The 26,293-nt window shown below is 39.5% G+C and overlaps 1 protein-coding gene across 5 annotated transcripts in view; it reads right to left on the reverse strand.

Moving 5' to 3' along the window:
- grik1a (glutamate receptor, ionotropic, kainate 1a) overlaps positions 1 to 26,293 on the reverse strand; it is a 354,991-nt gene that overhangs the window by 95,308 nt on the left and 233,390 nt on the right. For all 5 annotated transcript variants that reach the window (XM_059968113.1, XM_059968117.1, XM_059968114.1 and 2 more), the window contains one exon: positions 24,243 to 24,416. In XM_059968113.1, the coding sequence (XP_059824096.1) occupies positions 24,243 to 24,416 (174 nt within the window). The remainder of the gene's footprint in view (positions 1 to 24,242; positions 24,417 to 26,293) is intronic.

Raw genomic sequence — 26,293 nt, forward strand, 5'->3', positions numbered from 1 at the left:
CATCTGAATGCTAGTAGCTCTTTTAAATTTACAAATTTTATTCGCATCGGTGTCATGATCTTTGCAGGTCCCTATTGTCTATATGATGTTCTGCTATTCCTTGGGTTATTGGTTCCCAACAATGTAAAACTGTAGCTCATTTTCACTCTAAGTAATTTCATACCTCCATGCTATGATTGCTTTTCTTGTACTTCTGAGATTTGTGCTTATCAACATGAGAGATATTTATCTGTTATCTGGTAGCACTTATCTGCATGAATCAGTACATCTCGAGTGCATGCAATTATTTGCATGAGGCAAACCATCTCTTTTCTTGAAATCTCCTCAATCAAATATAAGAAATCATCTCCAGTTACACTGGTACAATGTTCCAGATCTTCCAAAACGAATCACCTAGGTCTTTCTCAATGAGATCATTAGATCATAAATTGTTAACAGTCTTGTCCTGCTCGAACTCTTCAAACGTATAACTACTGTACTCTAAAAGTCCACACATTTATTTCAGATTTCAGCTTCAAAATATGAAACTTCCATTTGATAAATTGGATAGGATTTCAATTTCAGATTGCAACACTTTATATTTCATCAAGGGTTTACACTTGCATATCATATAACTAAAATATCTGCAGAAACCTAAAATAGTACCCATACATGTGGAAAAATAACACCCAAGTCTCCTTTCATTCCCCTTCTCTTTTCTCCATTGCTGTACAAAATAATTTTCCTTGAAGTGCCATCATTGTTGGATGAAAACAGGTATATAAAATATAACACGAGGACCATTGCTACAACTGTTCAAGTAGACCTACTCATGTTCTCTTTACTTTTCTCCAGCAATTTTTGTTTTCCTTTTTATGTACATCTTCAATTCCTTGTGAAAGCTCCCATTGAAACTGCTCGCATTATGTTCATCTCACTACAGCCATTCCTTAATGTATTCATGGAAAGCACTTCATTAAACAACACCTTGTAAACTGGTGAAGCTGGGCAAAACTCATTATGGATTTGTGAATCTCTCAATGGTGACAGGCATTATTTGTTAAAGCAAAAAAAAATTATTTGTATCCCAAAGAGACAAAAATGTTACAATGAACATTTTTTGAAATATATGAATGACTGCAATTAGATCTCTCTAATATCACAGCCTGCTCCTGTTCCTTCTACCCACCTTCTTATCTGCCTTTCATCCCTTCACATTTTTAACCACTATTAATTTTTTTGTTACCTATCCACAAAACAGTGAAAACAGTTTCTCTCTCTCAACAGTTATCAAAATGATTCACAGTAAATTTCCTCTCAACTACTTCTTCTTGATGAAGAACAATCTCAGTTTTGTTAGGGCATGCAGTCCATTAAGTTCAACAGGTAGCTCAAGACAACATAAAACACAAAGAAGGTGTAAGAAATGGATCCATAAATGACTGCCTTGTGACAATGCAATTCAACCCTGTCAGCTTGTTTTACTTTCTAACTGGTTTCAAATAACACGCACCCATGTGAATATTGAATACAAAGAAATCCTGAATATCATAAATTCATTGACTGCAAAATGTCTCCTTTAAGCTTAAATATTCTGGGAGGGTGATTTGTAAATACTCCCTTCATATGGGCTTACTTTAAGCAACCCTCAATTCCAAACCCAAATCAGTTTCAGCCTTTAATCTGAAAGACTAGCTAGTTAAGGATGGCAGAAGTTTGAATTGCTCTAATGTTTAAGAAACATTATTACATGTAATTTATTACATGTTTAAATAGTCTGAATAAACAATATGGTTCTATATAAAATTCCAAATACAATTATAAAACTCTAAGTAAAACAGAGAAGCTGCACTAGAACTGTTTGTAAGTCTGATACAAGGTAAGTATTCCAATTGAGAAAATTCTCATATCAAGTTATATTTTAAATCTAATACACCCTACCCTCTAAATTACTCTCAAATGTTACAACTGATAACATCTTTTGAAACTTCTTCCTTTATGTTGTATTTGTTATGAGAGTGCTAAGTATAAAAATTCTCCCACATGCCAGTGTTTTACTTCTGAAGCATCCAATCAATTGCCCCCTTACTTGTTCTTCAACTTTTACCATGTTCATCCACACAACCAATCTACTTTCAGGTACTAGAGATTCAAAGTACATTTATTACCATAGTAAGTACACAACCCTGAAATTTATCTTCCCCAAAGATAAACACAAAACAAAGGGAATCATGGGACCCTTTTAAAGAATAAACATCAAAAGCCCCACATGCAAAAAAAACCAAATTGCAACAGTGGAAAAAGTGGAAAAACACAATATATGAAACACAAAATCAAAAGAATTCAGTTCATCTTGGTATTCGTTATCTGCAGTTCGTGAATCAAAATGATCCAAAAAAAGCAATGAAAAGGAGTGACCAGAAACCAGAAACACATTATAACATGAACTACAGATTCCAGTTCACAAACTGCATTGACTAAACCTAGCCCAAGATCCAGGACTCTGGCACCATCTTCCAATAGCACCAAGGGAGACAAAGACCATTTGAACACAGGGACCTTCCTGAGGAGCAGCGAGTGAGAGGGAAAGAGAAACTGTCACATGCAGACACCTTCCTCCAGCAGCAGTGAGCAGGAAGTTGATAGATAGCGCTGAACACCCTTTTGTGATGGCCATCACACTCGCCTTGATGATTTCAATCTTCCATGGTGCTCTAGTCGGTGAGAAATGGAGTCAATCTTGGGCTCAGCCCTATCTCCAGGCTCTCTCAAAACATCCTCAGAGACAGCAAAGCACCATATCAGTCAATCGGCCTGATAACACACCACCAAAATGTCGATCACAGGTTCCAACAGTAGCAGAACCACATTTAAAAACAAAAGAAGGTGAAAAAAAAACTTAAAAGAAGTAGTTTCATGATCTGTCTGGAGGCTGTTGCCTTTAATCGCCTTGTTCATTGGCATCATTTTCTTCAGGATATGTAAATATGCTGATATATCAGTTTGTTTCCTAGTACCCATCAGGGCATGATCTTCAGAATATTGGAACATCTTCAGTGTGTGGTGGTGAGCTGGCATCTTCAACAGCTTCAGTCCTTCTGGTGAAGGTAATTCCCCAGTGCTGTGCATCCAGTGATGATGAAGGATCTGTGGTAAACTTCCAGGTCAGGATGGTGTGCAACTCGAATGGTAATCAGTAGCTTGTGGTGTTGCCGTGCACAGAACTCTTGTCTTTCTTGGTGGTAGAAGTTGATAGTTTGGAGGGTGTCATTAGAATAGTGTTGATGAGTAATTGTGGAGCTTTTTATAGACGGTACACACAACAGCTACTGTACACCATTCTGTTGAGGAAATGAATGTTTCGGGCAAGGGATGGGGTTGCAGTCAGTCTGGCTTATTTGTCTTGGTGTTGTTGTGCTCCCTAAGGGTTTTACCTGCAGTTTTCTAGACAAGTGGAGAGAGTATCCCATCATGTTCCTAATTTGTGCCTTATAGATGATGGAAAAACACTGGTTGGTCAGGAAGAAAGGGACCCCATTTCTGGGCATACAGCTTGCTATTGTGGACACAGCATATCCGTGGCTAGTCCAGGTGAGATTCTGCTCATTTGTGACCCCTGGGTATATTGATAGTCTAGGAATCATTGCTTCTGAATGTCAAGGGTAGATGGAGATGGTCATTATCTTACACTTCGGTGGCATGAATGCTGTTTCTAGCTTATCAAACTGTGCCTGCATTATTGCATGAAGGTAAGAAATTCATAATTTGCTGAGGAGCTTTGAATGGGATTGAACATTGTCTAATCAAAAATTAAAGTCATCGCTTCTAACTCTGTGAAGTTTGTTGATGAATCAGCTGAAGATGGCCACTGCCCCACAAAGATGTACTGGATTGAGACAGTCGACCTCTATAAACAGCAGCCATTTTTCTTTGTGCAAGGTTTGAGTCAAATCATCCTTCACCGTTATTATACCTCTTCTGGGCTGGATCGTTTGTGAATGAGACGGTTTCACCGTGAAGCCCTTTGGTTTTTCACATATGGACTGCGATGGACCAGCCTTATTCCACAGATCAGAGGCAGAGAAGATTGCCATCCTAGACTCAAGGCAGGGCATAAACCATGAAAGAGTATTACTGCTCACCACCCTGCCTTCTAGCTCCAATGCACTTAGGAGCAGAGTTGATACAGCAACGCATCAAATTATAAGCGACACAAGTCATTATAAGCAACACAAATGCTTATAATATGCTACCAAAGATATCACATATTTACAAACCAATCTGTTAAGGCAACAGGCTATAAATTGTGTCCACTTACAGATTCTTATGAAAGAACCTAGACTGTACCCCCAAACACACTGACCATTCTGCTTTTAAATGACCACATTTCTGATATTTCTACTGCAGCTGTAAGAAATCCACAGCAACAGCCTAAAAGTGTTCATTTCTGCAGGGAGGGCAGCAACGGGGGCTGAAAGTCACTTGACAGATTTGGTTGTCTGTGATGGAAGACGGGAAGTCCTATGAGATAACCAGAGGCATATTCACCCCATGAAACTAATGGCAATTCCATGCAGTCAGAACAAAGGGCAATCTAATGGACATTTAAGGAAGATGGTGGATGGCGGTGGGCAATGTGACATCATCGTACATAAGCCACTCTCCATCCATTCAAGTGTACAGGCAAGCTGTCCTTTGCAGTTCTGAATGTCCCAACATCTTTTGCAGAATAGATAAATGTTCAAAATGACAATGCAGGTGTAAAATAAAACATCTGAGCTGTGAGGGATGAAAATAAAAGATACGAGTTTCTTCCCTGCTGTGCACGCTGGCCGGTAGTGGGACAAGGACAAGATGAGCTCAGCTAGACTATTCTTCACAGTCAACTTGGCTACAGATAAAGAATGGCTCTATTGGGCTAGAAGTAAAGGTCAGCTAGTGGTCCAGCTCATACCTGTATTCAAATGGTGGTATTGGTCACACTCAGTGGTTGTGGAAATTAGAAAGAGGGTAAAAAAAAGACCAGACTTTGAATAAAACTCAGCAGTTTAATTCCAAGTAGTTGCTGAAAATAGTCAACTTCAACATAAGAAATTCTCTTTAAAAATGGAACTTACAGAAGTGACAAGTAATTTATTTTTGAATAACCCGAGGTTAAGAAAATGTTCATGGTATACGGAGACTTTGAAACTAAATGATATTGGGTCATATCCAATTAATTCTGACAAGTAAATAAGATCTATCTGCCTTGTATCTGGTTTCTATGGTTACTTATTGCAACTTTATTACAATTATGATGGCAATTTTATTACCATTATGCTTTTATTAAGTTCCTGCTGCCATTCTGCAAATCTATTTAAATAAGGCTTGGTACTAAAAAGATACAGTATGAGCATTTATTTCTCTTTCTTTTTCTTTCTTTTCACTTTATAAAGGAGGTACATATATTTAGAGCCCAGCAAAGGTGAATGTTAGTGTGCTGTGGAGGATTATAAAATAATTTGTTTATTATATGTAGAATATTCTACTGAGAAGACTACACAAAATCTCATTAAAAGATAATTAGGTGTAATGTTGACATGCAGTTCTAGTTGAATATGTAGTCATGGACCAGTTGAAAATTAAAAGCTGTCTTAATGTGCTTCAGTGAAAAACAAATGGAATGAGGCCTAACAGCATAAGATCAGCAAACCTTACATATTTTAAGTATTTAATAGAATGCTAATCATCAGCAGGGCACAGTAAAGCAGTGACATTCTTCATTTTCCAATTTTAAAACTTGTGAAAAAGTAACTAATCGGATCTTAAATCACTTAAACGTATAACTCCTGTCATGCATGAGTTAAGTCAAGGCAATCACTGTTCTTTATACACCATATGATCTGGAGGGTCCAATCCACTCTCAATGTGATTTGCAATGAAATATACTGGCACATTTATCACTAAACTAAATAAACAGTTTCTCAACCATGCTTAACTTAAATAAATCTTTCAGTTTGCCACGGCATCTCGTAAATCTTTCAGCCATATTTGTTGGGTATGTAGAGTTTGAGCACTCTGCTCTCTGGTACACCAGTTAAATATCAGAATGAGAATACCAGAATGTTCTTTTAAAAATTAAAAATAAGTTGGCTTACTTGTTTTCAAAAAGAAACTAGACTGAGAGCAAATAAGAGAGAGGAATAAAGAAGGATGCTCTTTGATGTGATAAGTAGAACAGCAAGAGATTTTTGCAGTGTACTAATAATGTTAATTAGCAGGCTAACTTTGTGATTTTCTCTGCTGTAGATTTTATGCAGTTATGTCAAAAATAGGCAATGGTCAAAAAAATTAACTTGATTCATGGACTAGGAATATAAACTGTTAATAGTGGTACAGCCAGGAAGAGAAATATGTGGCCCATTACAAACCCAGGTACAAAAAGCTTACTTGGTCTACAAACTCCATTTCCAGAAAAGTTAGGATATTTTTCAAAATGCAATAAAAACAAAAATCTGTGATATGTTAATTCACGTGAACATTTATTTAACTGACAAAAGTACAAAGAAAAGATTTTCAATAATTTTACTGACCAGCTTAATTGTATTTTGCAAATATACACAAATTTAGAATTTGATGGCTGCAACACACTCAACAAAAGTTGGGACAGAGGCATGTTTACCATTGTGTTACATCACCTTTCCTTTTAATACCACTTTTTAATCATTTTGGAACTGAGGATACTAATTGTAGTAGATTTGCAACTTGAAATTTTGTCCATTCTTGCTTGATATAAGACTTCAGCTGCACAATAGTCCGTGGTCTCCATTGTCTGATTCTCCTCTTCATGATGTGCCATACATTTTCAATAGGAGATAGATCTGGACTGGCAGCAGGCCAGTCAAGCACACACACTCTGTGTCTACAAAGCCATGCTGCTGTAGCCCGTGCAAAATGTGGTCTGGCATTGTCCTGCTGAAATAAGCATGGACATTCTGGGAAGAGTCGTCGCCTTGATGGCAACATATGTGATCAATAACTCACACTGAGACGTAAGGTGAGATATCGGCTTTTATTGACTGGAAGAAGAAACCAGGAGTGAGTGTCTATCATACAATGTCCTGGAGACTGAGGCCGAGCGTCAGGCCTCAGATCGCCTTTATACAGGGGCCTGTGGGAGGAGCCACAGGAGCAGTCAGCAGGGGGCGTGTCCAGACAGGCACATAGTTCACCACAACATGTCTCTCTAAAATCCTAATATACGCCTCAGAGTCAATGGTACCTTCACATACATGCAACTCACCCATGCCGTGGGCACTGATGCACCCCCATACCATCACAGATGCTGGCTTTTGCACCTTTCACTGATAACAATCAGGATGGTCATTTTCACCTTTGGCGCAGAGAATTTGATGCCCGTTTTTTCCAAAAAGTAGCAGAAATCTGGACTCATCTGACCAGAGCACATGGTTCCACAGTCTTTCGGTCCATCTGAGATGAGCTCGGGCCCAGAGAACTCGCCGGCATTTCTGCATAGGGTTGATGTATGGCTTCCTCCTTGTGTAATACAGTTTCAAGTTGCATTTCTGAATGCAGCGACGGACTGTGTTAAGTGACAATGGTTTTCCGAAGTACTCCCGAGCCCAGTTGGCTAGAATTGTCACAGTAGCACGACGGTTTCTTAGGCAGTGCCACCTGAGGGCTCGAAGATCACACGCATTCAACAGTGGTTTCCGACCTTGCCCTTTACGCACTGAGATGTCTCTGAATTCTCTGAATCTTTTCACAATATTATGTACTGTAGATGTTGAAAGACCTAAATTCTCTGCAATCTTGCATTGGGAAATGTTCCTTTTGAATTGACTAACAATTCTCTCACAAATTTTGGCACAAAGGGGTGAGCCATGACCCATCCTTGCTTGCAAAGACTGAGCCTTTGATGGACACTACTTTTATACCCAGTCATGATACCTCACCTGCTACCAATTAGCCTGCTTAATGTGGAGTCTTCCAAACCGGTGTTACTTGAATATTCTGTGCATTTTCAATCTTATTTTAACTCTGTCCCAACTTTTGTTGAGTGTGTTGCAGCCATCAAATTCTAAATTTATGTATATTTACAAAATACAATTAAGTTGGTCAGTAAGACTACTGAAAATCTTTTCTTTGTACTTTTGTCAGTTAAATAAAGGTTCACGTGAATTAACATATCACAGATTTTTGTTTTTATTGCATTTTGGAAAATATCCCATCTTTTCTGGAAATGGGGTTTGTATATGATGATATCCTGTAGTTCAGTAATTTCACATAATGACTAATTTTTCCATTTTCTCACACAGGAGCTGCTGGAAATTAGTTTGTTTAAAATCTGCTGCCTTTTAATCTATTACAGACCTTCCCTTTACTCTTCTTCCCATTCTTCTCATGCCGTACCTTTCCTTCCACTTCCTCGATGATTGTTTAAAACATCCTGCCTGTATCACATCTTAAGAAGTAGTTTCAAGTGGTGTTGCCCAGCAACCTGTGCCAATGTCCCAAGAGACCCCTCAGATAATATTCCATTGCTCTGTCTACAATAATGCAGGACTACTACGATGTGCACACAAAAGCCATTCATCCACACAATCAACCACGAATGCAGAGGCTGTACTTCCAGTCAGCTGAGAAGTGGCTTGGGTGCAGAGGCAGAATATTAGCACAGACTGGAAGGAGGGTTGAGGTGGAGTTGGTTAGGGATCAAGAGCTTTGGTCAGGAATCTGGAAGGGATTGGGAGTGGTTCTGATCACAACTAGGGATGAGAACAATTGACAGTGAGGTAGATGAGATGGATGATGTAGGAAAACAGAAATTATTTTTAGCGCCATGTGTGAGACAAAACTTTAATTCCAGGAGTAATGTTTTTGACAATTTTTAAAAAACTATGCAGATCTGGAAATTTGACCAGACACTACAACTGTTTTCTACTTAGATTCCTGATCTGAAAATTTTTCTATGCCAAGAAAGGACTATTAAATTGGAAATGTAGAGTAGATTGAATAATATTTTTTACGTAAGGCTTATGGTACAATTTCCTGGCAAAGGTAGAGCACAGGAAAGAAATACAGGCAAGTCATGTTACCGATTATTGGGTTGTGAAGGGAGGTAGAAGCCATGCATCTGTTCTCTATCGGCATTGTATTTCTGTGTTCTGAGTTTATTATGTTTATTACGGTAACTAGTCATATTAGTGGGGGTGTGGTAAAAACAAAGGGAATAAGTTACGTTTTCACACTTTTTTCCTGGCATTTTGGGGCTGGGGAGTGGCAGGTGCTATATTTTTTACTGACTGCTCAATTATGCTTAGTTTTGCTAGTTTCATTGCCTCAAGATTGTATGTTTGCTAACTGCTAATAAAGGATGGAATATATATCTTTGACTTTGGAACAATTATTACTGGAGCTGAGGGTGCTTCATGCAAGTATAACAAATATGTGGGGTTGCCAGCAACTGCAATTCTTTCGGTTAGAATTGGCCACTATAGTCACAGAAGAGAGGCTGCAGGAGATTGAGGGTCAGGCCAGGTCCTAGGGAGAAAAGTATGATTAGTTGATGAGTATGCAGAGAGAAGCAGGGCAGCCATGAGGAGCAGCATGAATTTCAGACAGGGTAACTGCAAGTGCTGGACTCCGTGGTCAAAGAAATAGCAGATCCCTTTAATGAATGGCGAGCAAGCCTCACATGTTGTGAAGTCCTGCTTCAGCATGAGAGGCTGAAGCCATCTCAGGACCACATGCAAGTGCATGAAATTCATAGAAATGATAAGTACATTTGCATTGCAACTCTTAGATGCTACTGTGCACATCCGGGTGTCTTAATACATTAATAGTGTCAGACATATCAATGATCTAGGATTAACAATTTTCTGTAAAGGTTGTTTCTTCCTTAGAAATTATATTGTGTGGGACACATTGTGCAACAGCATAAATTTCTAGCCCATCAGCTCTAATTCATGTTGCATTTTGCAGAAGGTGCAATATTGTTTTGAAATATCCAATATGTGCAGCTAAGATCAGGAATTATTGTTCTCCACAGTGTCCTTTGTAGGTTAAAAATATAGGAATTAGATATCCCAGAAACTGGCTCTCTATGCACTGTAACATATTAATTTTTATTCCATGTTTATTTGGAATATCTCTGCTCACTTTGCCTGCTTTCATGAATCCAGGCTTCTTTATGAAATGTCATATGATGCTGCTTGGCTCAGTTCTATAGTCCAAAGGACCGAGCTGCAGACAGCGATTGTAAAGTGTTATGTGAACCTCAAATGACTCCATTTTCTCTATGCTGACAGGTGTGGTTGCTGACAGCTCAGGAGAGTTCACCTGCTTCTAAAATGGACTCATCAATAAGCATTAGAGCTGCCAGTTTCTAAGCTAGTGAAAACAGTATCTGGTTGAGAGGCAACAGAAATAAAATTGACATATAATTTCCCTTGCTCTTCACTCGTATGATCTACTTCCCTTATTTTGTCTCTCTGCTTTTTTAATGCTGTTATAATAGATAGTAGGAATTTCTGTTTCAACAATATTGATCAAATCATCCAGACCATATTACAATCTTCTACATTTATGGACACAGAGTCTATAGAAGTGAGGCCAGTGCAGAAGTTGCAGTCGCCCTAGCAGAGATATTTAAAATACTCTTAACAACAGGTGAGGTGCTGAAGGATTGGAGGATAGCTAATGTGATTCTTTTATTCAAGAAAGGCTCTAAAGAAGCCTAGCAATTATAGGTGGGTAAGCCTGACATCAATAATGGTTCAGTTATTCAGAAGTTTTCTAAGGAATGATACAGATACTTGGGTAGACTGAGACTCATTAGGGACAGTCAATGTGACTTTGTGTGTGGTAGGTTGTGCCTAACCAATCTGACAGAGATTTTTGAGGAAGTTAGCAGGAAAGTTGATGAAGGCAAGGCAGTGGATGTTGTCTACATGGACTTTAGCGAGGTGTTTGACAAGGTCCCACGTGCGGAGGTTAGTCAAGAAGGTTCTGTCACTTAGCATTCAGGATGAGACAGTGAATTGGATTAGACACTGGCTTCACAGGAGAGCCCTGGTTAGTAGACAGTTGCCTCTCAGACTGGAGGCCTGCAACTAGTTATGTGCCACAGAAATCTGTGCTGCGTCCATTGTTATTAGTGATCTATATCAACAATCTGGATGATAGTGTGATAAACTGGAACAGCAAATTTGCAGAGGACACCAAGACTGGAGGAAGGCCATCAAAGCTCGCAGCAGGATCTGGGTCAGCTGGGAAAATGATTTGAAAATGACAGGTGGGATTTAATGCAGGCAAGTGTAAGGTATTACATTTTGAGAGGACAACCAGGGTAGGACTTACATGCTGAATGGTAGGGCACCGGGAAGTGCAGTAGAACAGAGGGAATACAGATCCATAATTCCTAGAAAGTGGCAGCACGGGTAGAAAGAGTCTTGAAAACAGACTTTGGCTTTCATAAATCAATGTACTGAGGACAGGAGTTGGAATGTTATGTTGAAGGTTTAAAATATATTGGTGAGGCCTAATTTGGAGTATTGTGTGCAATCTGGTTACCTACTTACAGGGAATATATCAATAAGAGTGAAAGAGTGCAGAGAATATTTACAAGGATGTTGCTAGGACTTGAGGACCTGAGTTATGGGGAAATATTGAATATGTTGGCACTTTATTCTCCAGAGCGTAGGAGAATGAAGGAAGATTTGATAGACTTATACAAAATAATGAGGGCAATAGATAGGGTAAACACCAAAATATTTACCTTGACTTTTAAAAAATTAGTAGTATACCACTCAACTTAAAAAAGATGGTGCCGGTAGTTTTTGCAGACCTAGGCAAATTCTTCCAGTTTGTCTGTGAAATACCTTATTCTTCTGTTCTCATGTCTTTATTTTCTTTTCAAGGTGGCAGGGGTCCAGTTAGAGTCCATGATCAAACTACAGTTCTCCACGAGCGGTAGGTTCTCAGGCTTGCCATGTAACCTGGCGTTTCAATATCTTCAGGAGTGTCCTGGAAGACATGCGCCTTCATGGTATGCTCCTGTGGTTCCTCACTGATGTAGCCGACTGAAGCACTGTGGGAGACTGAACATCGAGACAGTAGGCAGTGAGTGCTGCTGTCAGAGGACCTCTGCACTTGAGCAATCCTGTCCCTTTCCTTCTGATGGTGAGTGAGAGCCTGTCAGTCGTTGAGTCGGGGACCTTGGAGAAGTGATATCGAAACAGCGAGCTGCTGGTGTCCTGCTCTTGTTGTTGCAGGAGTGATATCTCCCTCCCTCCCTCGCTAGTGAGAGAGAGCCTGTCTGAGATACCAAAGTGCTGGGACAGACTGTAGCTTCTGAAGGATTCCAGATCAAGGTCTCTTTTGGGGCTTTTGCTATTGCTTGCATGGTGGGGGTGGGGGAGGGGAGGGTCAATGCTTTTGCTACTGTTTGTGTGTGGGAGGGGAATAGGGGGCTTTGGGGTTCTGATGTTTCTGCCATTCATTCTTTGGGTTTTTTTCTGTTTTGTGGATGTCTGTGAAGAGTAAGAAGTCTAGCTGTATATTTTATACATTCTCTGATATTAAATTGTACCACTGAACTTTCAAACAAAACCTCTAAATTGGGTAATGAAGTGTTTATTAGGAATCAAGAGATTCCAATAAAGATTCCATTTCCAAAACATCAAGAGATTGAATTTTGATTTTACTCAATACATACAATGATCGTGAATATTTCTAGGTACAATCTCACCAATTGGATAATTAGGCTGGGTACTTCTGGGCACATTGTTCATTAGTGTTCTTTACTACTTTACCTGATCTGGCGTTACGGGAACACCATATAACACTATTCCAATTGTTGATACTTCCATCTGTACTGATATAAAGTGAAACAGCAAACATCACACTAGATCCGTCATAGTATAAAGAGAATCAGAAAAAAAATTGCACTGGTTTGTTGCTTTTCTCACTACTTAATAGTGCATTTTGTTAAAGTAGAGAACTTCAGAGCTATCTGCAGGTTGTTATTAAAAGAAATAGAATGAAGAGGCATCTTGGCCCTCACTACATTGCCATTCAGTAAGATCACAGCAGAACTGAATTGAGAATCCTGCTTTAGAAATGTTCAAATATTTTGCCTCCACAGCCCTGTACAGCAATTCACATACGAAGCAGCAATAATGGACTCTGCACAATAGATCCCTCCCACCATTGGTAGTATCTACAGGAGGCACTGCTTCAAAAAGACAATGCCTATCATCAAAGATCCCCACCTTCCAGGCCATGCTGCTCTTTTGCAACTACCATTCAGCAGGAAGCACAGAAGCCTGAAGTCCCACATCAAAGTTAAGAAAAGCTACTACCTTTCAAATCATGCTGTTCTTGAACTGACAGGCAAAGCCATATCCACTGCAGCTTAGTATTTTGAACTAAAATGGACGACTTATTTTTGTTCCAATGCTTTTTCTTGTAAAAATTGTGTATAATTTACGTTGGCTTTTGTTGCGAACATTGCTCATTTGATGCTACACACCTTTGATGCTGTTACAGGTAAGTTTTTCATTGCGCCTGTGCATCTGTACACGTGTGCATAAGACAACTTTGACTTTGAGGAAAAGACTTCCAAAGGCTCTCAAACCTCAGAAAAAAAAATCTTTCTTCACTGTCTTCCAAAGCCAGCTCCTTATTTTTAAGCAATGATTTAGCCCTCAACCTAACAGGGAGAACTTTATCCATTATTTGGTTGCTAAGAAATTCTGAAGTAACACTGCTGGCTGCCTTGCATCACAGAGTGTACAATTTATCATTTAGATCATGGCTGGGTGGGAATCTCATAGCAGGAGGCAGAGCCATGCCCATCTGTGAAAAAATTACTCATACAAAGTCTTCAGAGGCACTACATGCTAACTGGGTTTTGCTCATGCATTGTCTACTGGAGGCTGGAGGTGTGTCCTGGAGTTAAATGACTATGTACTGTATGTGTGTGGATGGCAGGGTGGAACAGGGTTTTTTTTACTGCTGTTGTTGATTTGTTGCTCGCGTTCTGTGTTGTCCTGCCCAGCACTGTGGGTGTGCTACATTAGCAAGGATGTGTGGTATCCACTTGCAGGTTGTCTCTGACACACCTTTGGGTGCGTTGGTTGCTAATACAAATGACGCGTTTCACTGTATGTTCTGATGCACACGTGACAAATAAACTTGATTCTCGATGAACTACACGTTCGTAGGACCAGCTCATCCAAGGCTGTTAACCTCATGAAAGCTGCAGGGTGACCTTCGGGAACACACAAGCAGCCAATAAAACACCCGAATCTTCTGCTCACTTTTGTATTAGAGGGATCATCCAAATGCTGGTTTCAGTGAGAAGGGAACAACATCTCAGAGGCTGAGTTTTACCATTCCTGTTGCCCTTCCGCAATGCAGGCAGGCATTCACACCAATCATATACACACAAGAACACCCTTTAATAACCTACACCAAGCACTCCCCAAAAGACTGCCACTCCCATGGCATTCAGGTTGTTGTGAACCATCAGAAGAATGCAATATTTCCAGGAAGCAGATATGATACCAATGATGCCTGCTCTACTTCCATTATACCTACGATTGTGTGGCTAAGTACAACTCTAATGCCATGTTCAAGTTTGTTGACAACACTGCTGTTGTTGGCCAAATCAAAGGTGGCAATGAACTGGCATAATGGAAGGACACTGGAAATCTGATTGGAAGGTGCCACAAATATAACCTCTCACGGAACCAAAAAGCTAATAATTGACTATGGGCGGAAGAAGCTGAAGGTCCGTGATAGAGCCCTCATTTGGGGAATGGAGGTGGAGAGGGTCAGTAACTTTAAGTTCCTTGGCATTATCATACCAGAGGGCCTGTCGATGGCACCACAGCATCTCGACTTTTTTAGAAGTTTGAGTAGATTTTGCATGTCATCTAAAACTTTGACAAAGTTCTATAATGCACAGTGAAGAGTATCCTAACTGGTCTGCAGACAACAACGCCCAGAAACAGAAAGGTCTACAGAAAGGTACAGCCCAGACAATCAAAGACAAGCCTTTTTCAGCACTGAGCACATTCTCATGGAGCGCTGCCAAAATAAAGCAGCTTCTATCATCAAGGACCACCACCATCAGGACACGCTGTCTTCTCACTTCCACAGCAAGACATACAGAAGCCTTAGGTTACACACTACCATGTTCAGTTTCCTGCACCAATGTAGAAACTGTGAACTGATTTCACAACTTACAGACTCACTTTCAAGTACTCTTCATGCTCTCAGTTTCAATCTTACTATTTATTTATTCAAATGTGCACAAGTTGTCTTCTTTTGCAGATTGATTGTTGGTCAGTCTTTGTATATAGATAGATTTTTTCGTAAATTCTATTGTACGAGGGGTGATTTTTACGTTTGTGGCCTAAGGTAGAAGAATTCAATTTTAGAAAACCTAGCGCATTTATTTTTCAACACTGTCCCTTCCTACATTTACACACTTAGTCCAGCGGTCATGGAGCATACGGATCCCATCTTTGTAGAAGTCGGCATCTTGGACCTCCAGAAAGTGGTCCACAGCAGGGGTGCTAGATAGGTTTGTGGCCTAAGATAGAAGGAGATAAGTTATACAGCTCTCATTACATGCACATACAGGTCAACTCTTTGAGTGATTATGCACAAAGTTTGAAGTTAATAACTCATCTCCTTCTACCTTACACTATGATCTTATCAATTACCCCTGCTATAGACCGCTTCTAGAGATCCAAGACGCCGACTTCTACAAAGGATCTGTATGCTCCACAACCACTGAACTAAGTGTGTAAATGTAGGTGGGGACTATGTTGAAAAATAAATGTGTTAAGTTTTCTAAAATTGACTCCTTCTACCTTAGGCCACGAACTTATCAATCACCCCTCATGTTACTTTATTTAACTATGTTAACTGCCTACAGGAAGGTGAATCTCAAAGTAGTATATGGTAACATATATGCCCTTTGATTATAAATTTACTTTGACTTTGAAACCTTAGAGATCTAGCACTCTTACATATTTTCAGCAGCTGACATTGCCCACATGGATGGAACCAATGGCAAAGGTTACTGGTGATATCTAGCCAGTCATTACAGCCCACCATCCAACTACAGCTGAGTACAGATAATAAATTAAGATAATAAGAGGGCACAGTAGCATATTGGTTAGCACAATCATTGACAATGCCAGTGAAAACGGATCAGGGATCGATTCCCACCACATCTGTGAGGAATTTGTATGTTCTCCCCATGAATATATGGGTTTTCTCTGGGTGCTCCAGTTTCTGCCCACATTTCATAGACCTATAGTTAGGGTTTGTGGGCATGCTATGCTTGTGCCAGAGTGGGCTGCCTCCAGCACAATCCTCGGACTGCACTGGTCACTGATGCGAAACAGCACATTTCAATGTATGTTTTGATGTGCATGTGACAAAAACTAATTTTTAATCTTTGTAATCTTTATTTTTAGAAAGAACCACACAAGTATCATAAAAAAATTAATGGTCCATGAAGATAAGATTTCATTGTTTTCATTAATATAGTATCACCTTGCAGGACATGCCCAATGGGTTTGCAGACATCAGTTCTGCTGGATGTTCCGCCAGCTTGCCAATTAAAGATGGTGGCCAAAGTCATCTTCATTGTTTCATTATGTAGAAGTTATGAGATACTTCTTGTCAGTGTTTTCTAATGTTGGGCCTGGTGTCCCACCATCACTGAGAGCTAAGACTTATAAGGCCATAAGACCATAAGAGATATGGTAGAATTAGACCATTTAGCCTCTGAGTCTGTCCCACCATTCCATTATGGATGATTTATTATCCCTCTCAAACCCATTCTCCTGCCTTATCGGCATAACCTTTGACGTTCTGATTAATCAAGAATCTATCAACCTCACCTTAAATATACCCAATGACTTGGCTTGCATAGCCATCTGGGACAACGACTTCCACTGCTTCACCACCCTCGGGCTAAAGAAATATTTTGTCTTCTGTGTCCTAAATGGATAACCCTCAATTCTGAGGTTGTGCCCCCTGGTCCTAGACTCCCCCTGCATAGGAAACATCCACGCTACATCCACTCTATCCAGAACTTTCAATATTCGATAGGTGTTTAATGAGATTCCCTCTCATTCTTCTAATTTCTAGTGAGTAACAGATCCAGAGCAATCAAACACTCCATACATGTTAGCCTTTTCATTCCTGGCATCATTCTTGTGAACATCCTCTGGACTCGCTCCAATGGCACATATCTTTTCTTAGATAAGGAGCCTAAAGCTGCTCACAATGCTCTAAGTGCAGTCTGACCAATGTCTTATAAAGCCTCAGCATTACATTTTTGTTTTTGTATTATAGTCCTCTCAAAATGATTGCTAACTTTGCATTTACCTTCCACAGCACCAACTCAACCTGCAAGTTAACTTTTAGGAAATCCTGCATGAGGTCACCAAAGACTCTTTGTATAATGTATTTAATATTTCAATAATATTTGAGTGATAATGCAAACATACTGATTGATTAGCATACTTTGTTGTTAACATAATACATTATGGGTTATATGTTAAAGGTAAGTGAAATATAAACGTCATTTTGCCACCACGTCATATGTGCGCGCCTTACTATAAGGAAACCTAAGTAAATACTTAGACACTCCGGCTCCTGTTTTTTTCTTTTGTTTAGTTTCTGGAGTTACAAAACATAACAGTGGTGACGAGTAAGTTTTAAAACAAAACCGAGGTGAATATCTACTTGGTAAAGCGCAAAGTGTTTTTTTCTTTGGAAGGGGAGAGAGAAGTTTAAGTTTAAAAAAAAAGATCTACATGTGTTCCTTTGGAAGTGGAAAGAGAGGGCCAAGTTAGAAAAAAGGAAGAAAATGGATGAAAATAACAAGCTACAAGAGAACATGAACCATGAGTACAAGATGATAATAATAACAGCAGAATTGGCTAGCTACATTGGAAAGATAGATGAGTTTAATTGAACAACAGATAACTGGATTGTGTATACTGAATGAAATAAGAGATATTTTGAAGCAAATGGAATCTGCAAAGAGAAACGAGTGAGTGTTACTGAATGCTTCAGGTGGAAAAGCATATAGTTTGCTTAGAAGTTTGACTGCTCTAATCAAACCTGCCGAACTTGGGTTTTCTGATGTCATGAATGTAATTCAGAAACAGTTAGAACTGAGCTCTTGTTGACTGTAGAATGCTTCACATTTCATAAGTGGAATCAAAAGATGGGGAGTCCATTTCAGCTCACGTAGATGAATTGAAAAATTTGGCTGAGCATTGTTAGTTCAATGATGGGTTTAATGATGTACTGATAGTTTGTGGAATCTTACAGGAAAACATTCAAGAATGACTCTTAACTGAGATGCAACTTGCATTTAAAGGTGCTATTGAAATTGCTGTATCAATGGAAACAGCAGCCAGAGGTGCAATTGACTTGCAGTCAGAGATGAAAGTGACTATGAACAAAATTGTAACATCTATACAGAAACCTGCTTGGCAGAATAAAATGCTTCCATTGTGGCAGAGGCCAATAAAGAAGGACAAAAATAAGACATTTTGGGCAGACAAAAATAAATGGATTACACAGGGAAGAGAAAAAGATAAAAAGTCAAGTTGCAGTCTCAACAAGAACACTAATCTGCATGCTGTTGATGAAAAATCTAATAATGTTGAGAGTGACATAGACTCGGTAGCCTTGAGATATTGTTTGTCTTGAGAGGCAATCAATATGACTTGCACAAGAAGTAAACAGTAAATTAATTAAAATGGAATTAGACACTAACTTTGCTGTTTCATTCATTCCATAAAGTAAGTTTAAATGGCTATTTAAAGATACTGAACTGAAGCCTGACGATATCCACTAAGAACTTACACTGGAGAAAAGATAACTCCTGTGGGAATGACATTTGTAACAGCAAAATGCAATGACCAGCAAGCCACATTGGGCTTGTGTGTGGTAAAAACAGGAGGACTAGCATTGTGGGGCTGTGAGAACCTGAGACATCTACAACTTTAATGGAGATCCATCCACCATTTTCATGTCACATCCCCTGCAATAGAGTCAACTGAAAGTGAATTAAGAAAGGTACTGGATGATGCCACAGCAGTGTTCAAGGAAGACATAGGAAAACTCAAGCCTATCAAGGGTAAAATAGTGTTGAATTAAAATACCACACACAAGTTTTACAAAGCCCATCCGGTTCTTATACTATCCATGATAAAGTAGCCAGTGAGCTGGATTGCATGGAGGCTGAAGGAATTCTTTCCAAGGTCCACTGGCACCCAAGAGCAATGCCAGTGGTCCCAGTAGGCAAGAAGGTTGTGTCCATAAGCTCTGCCTAGGATAGAGGACATCTTTGCAAAACTTTCTGGATGGAAGCACAGTGGATTTAGCTGAGGCCAATGTACAGGTGGAGATAGAAGAAGAGTACAAAGTGTTTCTCACTCACAAAGGGTTTTGTAGTTCACAAAAAAGCTATCACAGGCTTAGTTTTGGAGTAGCATCTGCACCTACTTTCTGGCAGAAATCTAAGGACCAGATGCTGCAAGGCTGCTCAGGCACTCAGTGTTACCTGGATGACATCATTGCGACAGGTATGGATGGAAAGTAACATCTCAAAAATCTCAAGACAATGTTAAAACATGAACATATTATGGGCTTATAGCAAGTATGAATTATTTAAATCAAACATCACTTACTATGGTTAAACCATTGATGCACAAGTTTCACACAGATATGCTGAGGAAATTCAAGCAGTGGTGGATGCCCCAATGCCAAAGGACATTTCATAGCTGTGGTCCATTTTAGGATTTGTCAACTACCGTAACAGGTTCCTGCCAAATCTAGTTACTGTGCTCCACCCCTTGAACTTATTACTGCAGATTGAGAAGAAATGGCAATGGACAAAGCAGCGTGATGTGGCTTTCCAAAGACAGAAGGAAATAGTGACATGAGACAACTCACACGTTATGTTCCACACCATCCAGTAGAGCTTGTCTGGGACACCTCGCCTTATGGAATAGATGCAGTCATCATAAGTGATGATAGCCTTTGCATCAGGTTCCCTTATTGCTGGCTGGAACCTGCAGTAGAAATTCTAGTTCCTATAGTACCGGGAGGGGGGTTGCCTTAATTGGGGATTGAGAGTTATTGTACCATCCAAGCTGAGAGCTAAATTGTTGGGAGGAGCTACATGCTGGAAATCTAGGCATGGTCAAACTAATAGCATTACTTCAAAGCTTTGTCTGGTGGCCTGAGAAAGATCAGCAGATCAAGAAGCTTGCTTTGCACCTTTTGGGACTCCAGCATATTCAGAAGATGCAATATGTTACATATTTGAGTTGGAGTTTATAGCTTAGCAGGAAGGAGTGTTGTGTATTTAATATTTCAGTAACATTGGAGTAATATTGTAAATATATTATTTGTTTGATTAATCAATCTGTATTGTTTACATAATGCATTATTGGTTATATGTAAGATATATTCAGATATATAAAGTGTAAAAGATAGGCAAGAGTAGATATCAGACCGCCAGAAAACGATGATAGAGAGGTAGCAATGGGGGACAATGAAATAGCAGACAATCTGAGTAAGTATTTTGCATTAGCCTTTACTGTGGAAGATTACTAGAAGTACGGTGGAAGTTTCAGGTGTCAGGAGGCATGAAGTGTGTGAAGTTACCATAACTAGAGAATAGTCTTGGGAAACTGAAAGGTCTGAAAGTAGATAAGTCACCTGGACCAAATGGAGTGCACCCCAGAGTTCTGAAAGTGGTGGCTGAAGAGATCATGGAGGCATTGGTATTAATCTTTGAAGAATCACTAGATTCTGAAATGGTTCCAGAACATTGGAAAACTGCAAATGTCACTTCACTCTTCAAGAAATGAGAGAGGCAGAAGAAAGGAAACTATAGGCCAGTTAGTCTGACCTCAGTGGTTGGGAAGATGTTGGAGTCGATTGTTAAGGATGTGGTTTCAGGGTACTTGGAGGCACAAGACAAAATTGGCCATTATCAGCATGGTTTCCTCAAGGGAAGATCTTCCCTGACTTATCTGTTGGAAAGGAGACAAAGGGGAATCAACTGATGTTGTGTACTTGGATTTTCAGAAGGTCTTTGAGAAGGTGCCACATATGAGGCTGTTTAACAAGCTATCAGCACATGGTATCTTTCCTGTACCAGCCCCTCTACCTATTTACAGATCAACCACAAACCTGGTCCATTCTCCCAATCCCTCTAAGCCCTTCTGTAGATACCCTGCTTCCTCAGCACTACCTGCCCCTCTACCTATCTACAGATCATCCACAAACCTGGCCACAAGGCCATCAATTCTTTCAATCAAATCATTGACAGATAACGTGAATAGGAGTAGTCCCAATACTGGCCCCCGCAGCACACAACCAGTCAGTACAGCCAGTCAGAAAAGGCTCCCTTTATTCCAACTCTTTGCCTTCTGCCAGTCAGCCAATCTTCTATCTGTGCTAATATCTTCCCTATAATACCATGGGCTCTTATCTTGTTAGGGAGCCTCATATGTGGCACCTTGTAAAAAGTCTTCTGAAAATCTAAATAAACAACATCCACTGACTCTCTTTTGTCCATCCTGCCTGCTATTTCCTCAAAGACTTTCAACAGATCTGTCAGGCAATATTTGCCCTTAATGAATTTATGCTGACTTTGGCCTATTTTGTCATGTGCTCCTCATCATTAATATTAGACTCCAATATGTTACCAACCACTGAAGTCAGGCTAACTGGTTTATAACTTCCTTTCTTCTGCTTCCCTCCCTTCTCAAAGACTGGTGTGACTTTTACAGTTTCCCAGTTCTCCAGAACCATTCCCAGGATCTTATGATTCTTGAAACATCATTACCAATGCCTCTACAATCTCTTCAAATACCTCTTTCAGAACCACGGGGTGTAGTCCATCTAGTCCAGATGACATACCTAGCTTCAGGCTTTTAAGCTTCCTAAGCACCTTCTCCTCAGTAATAGCAACAACGTTCTCCTCTGTCTTCTGACACTTGATTTCTGGCATTCTGTTTGTGTCTTGCACAGTGAATGCTGATTCAAAATTCTTAGTAAGTTCCTCTGCTGTTTCGTTGACCCCATTATTACCCCTCCAATGCCATTTTCCAGTGGTCCAATATTCTTTCTTGTCTCACTTTTACGCTTTACATATCTGAAAAACACTTTTTGTATCCTCTTCTACAATATTGGCTATCTTCATATTTTATCTTTATTCTCTTTATGGCTTCTTAGCTTGACTGTTCACTTTTAAAAGCTTCCCAATTCTCTACCTTTCCACTAATTTTTGCTTTTAAGCTGTCTTTTTCTCAGCCACGGTTGCTTCATCCTCCCTTTGGAATACTTCTTCATCTATGGGATGCATCTATCTTGCACTTTCTGAATTGCTCCCAGAAACTCTAACCATTGCTATTCTGCTGTCATCCCTGCCGGTGTCCCCTTCCAGTCAACTTTGGCCAGCTCCTCTCTCATGCCTCTGTAATTACATTTACTCAATTGTTATGCATCAGATTTTAGCTTCTCCTTCTGAAACTGCAGGGTGAATTCTATCACATTTTGATCATTACCTCCAAAGGGTTCCTTTACCTTAAAGCTGCTTAATCAAATCTGGGTAATGCCCAATTCTCTATTGCTGTTCCCCTAGTGGGTTCAACCACAAGCTGCTCTTTAAAGCCATCTCATAGGATTTCTACAAATTCCTTCCCTTGGAATCCAGCACCAACCTGATTTCCCCATTCACCTGCATATTGAAATCCTCAATGACTATCGCAACATTGTCCTTTTTACATTTCTTTTCCATCTTGCATTGTAATTTGTAACCCAGTCTGGCTGCTGTTTAGAGCCCTGTACTCTGTATTTTCTGATCCAATATCTCCACTGTCTAAGGATTTGATTTCATTTTTTACCAACAGAGCAACCCCAATCCCTCTGCCTACTTGCCTATCTTTTCTATGTAATGTTTCCTTGGATGCTAAGTTCCCAACTATTATCTTTCAGCTATGACTCAGCAATGTCCACAATATCATACCTGCCAATCTCTAACTACATGACAAGATTGTCTATCTTGTACTGCACACACTGAAATATAACACCTTCAGCCCTGTATTTACAATTTTTGTTCCCTGTTACACTTTAAATCATCCCATTGTCTGCAAATTTGCTCCCCCCACCAACTCCTGTCCTTCCTCACAGTCTCACTACACCACTACAGCTACTCTTACATCAACTGCCATGTTCCCCTTCAAGTGAAAGTGAGAGGCACCCGCCTCTCCTGCAGCTCCTGAGTCCTTCGTTGCATTGAAGGTGGCATTTCTGGGTATGGAGCTGACATGCCTTAATGAGCTCAAGCCCTCTCTCTTTCCTGTACAGTAAAGCTTCAACAGAAGCACGGTTGGGAATGTTAAAGTCCCTTTGTAGTATTTTGATTATGTATGTAAGCTGCCCTAATGGCATTTTAAACATCTTTTTGACCAATTTCATGATCGTTTGAAAGAGTTCTGATTAGATTTACACACCAAAAGTAGGTGCAATGAGTCTCTCGGCAAAGATAACATTTCACCACGGATCACGGTTTGTCAAGTATTCCATATTGTGTAACCTCTTGGAAACATTCAATGCCGTACATTCCACATTCTTGATTGGAGTCGAAAGGCCTGCAAATATTTTTCCCAGCTGGGCAATCAACCAAACTTCCAAATATACATTAGACTTTCTAGTTTCTTTGTTCTTTCCTTTGCACCATTTTGACTCCGGCAAACAAAATTAATTTCATTTATCAAACACATATCTTTCGTATTAGACAATTCAACAATTCATCAGAAGTAGCAGCTTAATGAGGCATCTGTGTCTGAATCTCATCATAAGGGCACATACTCACTCTTTTTGTTTCTTAACTTAACCATAGTGAACAAATTGGTGTTTCAGTGGCAATGTTGCGTGAAACACTAAAACATACTGCATAATGATTTCCCCTCGACAAAAGGGGCAATCAAATAAGCATCACAACTTAAATAGACATCACGATTTAAAATCTGTTATTTCTTTCAACATGACAGAAATCAGAGTTTACAGTAATTGGTACCTTAGAGAGAAAAAACTGAGCTATTAATTGCCAAGACGATTTTCTGAAGCACCATCTACATTAGTGAATTGATAAGTATGGCAAGCTTATCTTCTTCCAGTGCATGATAGATACATACTGTTATCATCCCATCCAGGAGACCAGAATCAGGTTTGGGTGGCGCTTGAAGTCGTTCCATGGACCACTTCTCAGTAACATATGCAACATGTGGGTCATCAATTTTTAGAAGGCGAAACCCTGTCATATTGACACCACTGTATCGATATGGTTCTAAGTTCAGTGCAAAGAGATCCTGCAGAGATAAAGCACAAGTCATGAATTTCAGCTGAAGGTTGTCCTTTTACACTTTATATAAGCAATTTAATTAATCGATGAATGATCCATTTGAAGTGGTTTTAGATATTATTTTACTTTGTTTTTATTACAGAATACAGGTGCATGTCCTCAAGAAAGATACAGGTTTTATAAATTTACCAAAGCATAAACAATTACCAAAAACTAATGTTTGAATTGAAATTATATTCTTAATTTTCATCTATTTGCTTCAACCTGTGTGCCTACCACCAACTATGCCCTTCTCCAGTGATTGTTACCAATATGGAGAAGGTATATTCACTTCCCAACGACTGATGTTGTTTGGTAGAAAGACAAAGGGTAGCATCACCTGTCCCAGGAATAGTTTTGTTGCTTTCTCACCTTCTAGGTTCAAAACATTGAAGGTTAATTTGTAATTGGCACCAATTAGTCATTTCTTGTCCAAATCAAATTATTCAATATTTTTGGTGGGGAAGGGTATGAATGACTTTCCATGCAATGCAGAGATCTCTTGAACTGTTGTTGAATCAACAGACAAATTGCAGTTATTCCATCTACTATGGTAGCCAAATTAGAGTGGAGTAGAAACACTTAGATTTCTTTATATAAAAACAAGAGCGGATTGTAAACCAACCTCCACATCAAATAAATTAACCCGCATAACTGAACACTCCACACATGTTATTTACTCCTGACTTGTTCAGCAGGCAGAGCTTTTGCCAAGAGGAACTCGAATTCTTTTCCGCTTGGTATTGTTTGCCACACTCCTAATCCAAGTGATACTTCTATGCCATGATGCTTCAGAGATTAGAGGTTTGAATGCCTATCTTAACATTTTATTGCTGGAACCTTAATGTTTTCATTTTTTTCATTTATGCACATGTTCCCTTTACTTTGCAATTTCAAAGAAAGGACTGCAAGATATTTTCTTCTCTACAGTATTAAATCTTTGTGAACAGATGGTGTTGTTGTGGTGAATGTTTGCACTGCTGATATAAAAACCACTCGCAGTAAAATTTAAGAATCCCTAGTGGTTCCATCCAATCTGCGAAGGAAAAAGTCCCCAAAAAAGAGGATGATATGCTTTATGACCCAAATCTCATACTTATCAAAGCTGATTTACACTGATTGTAACAGTGCCATAAACATTGAACCTCATATATTATGAAATAATGATGCACTTAATAGATCAGTAACCTCTTCAAGATCAAGGTCTTCAGTACATCCAAACACTCACACGTGAACAAGGTACAGATACCACTTCATGAGCTCCATGTTTGTTCTATCTGACCCTTTCATGTGCAACAGTACTCTTAATTTGTGACAGAAATCTCAATTCTTTTTATTCTGGTCAACTGCCAAATAATTTCAGTCCCTATCCTGTGGTGAGGTTACTTTCCTAATGGATTAAACGGATTTCCTCCTTGCTCTTTTATTCTCAGGAAGGGCACCTTCTTTGTTTGTGGCATGCCAGTATTATTAAGAAGGATGGCAAATAGGACAAATTCTGCAATAGTACCAACATGTCCTTTCCTTAGATGCCAATAATTATAACATTACTTAGTGCTACATTGTTGGTTATTCAGACCATTATTATCTACTAGCTTCTGCCCACTTCAGGCAGTATTCCATTTTAGTGCCTGGTCACACTCAGTGGAAGGAAAGCTATTGTGCCAATTCCCAGTAGCTTCCAAGACATACCAGTGTGCCTTTCTGGCGTTTTGGTAGAAATTAATCCATCCCTGACAGTGAGGATATCTTTCATGCAGAGCTGAGGGAAGGGACTTTAATGAAATGGAAATTCTGATTACAGTAACACAATGGGAAGCAACAGCATCCATGAAAGGCAATAAT

Source organism: Hypanus sabinus, chromosome 4 (genome assembly GCF_030144855.1).
Source record: "Hypanus sabinus isolate sHypSab1 chromosome 4, sHypSab1.hap1, whole genome shotgun sequence".
Lineage (NCBI taxonomy): Eukaryota > Metazoa > Chordata > Chondrichthyes > Myliobatiformes > Dasyatidae > Hypanus > Hypanus sabinus.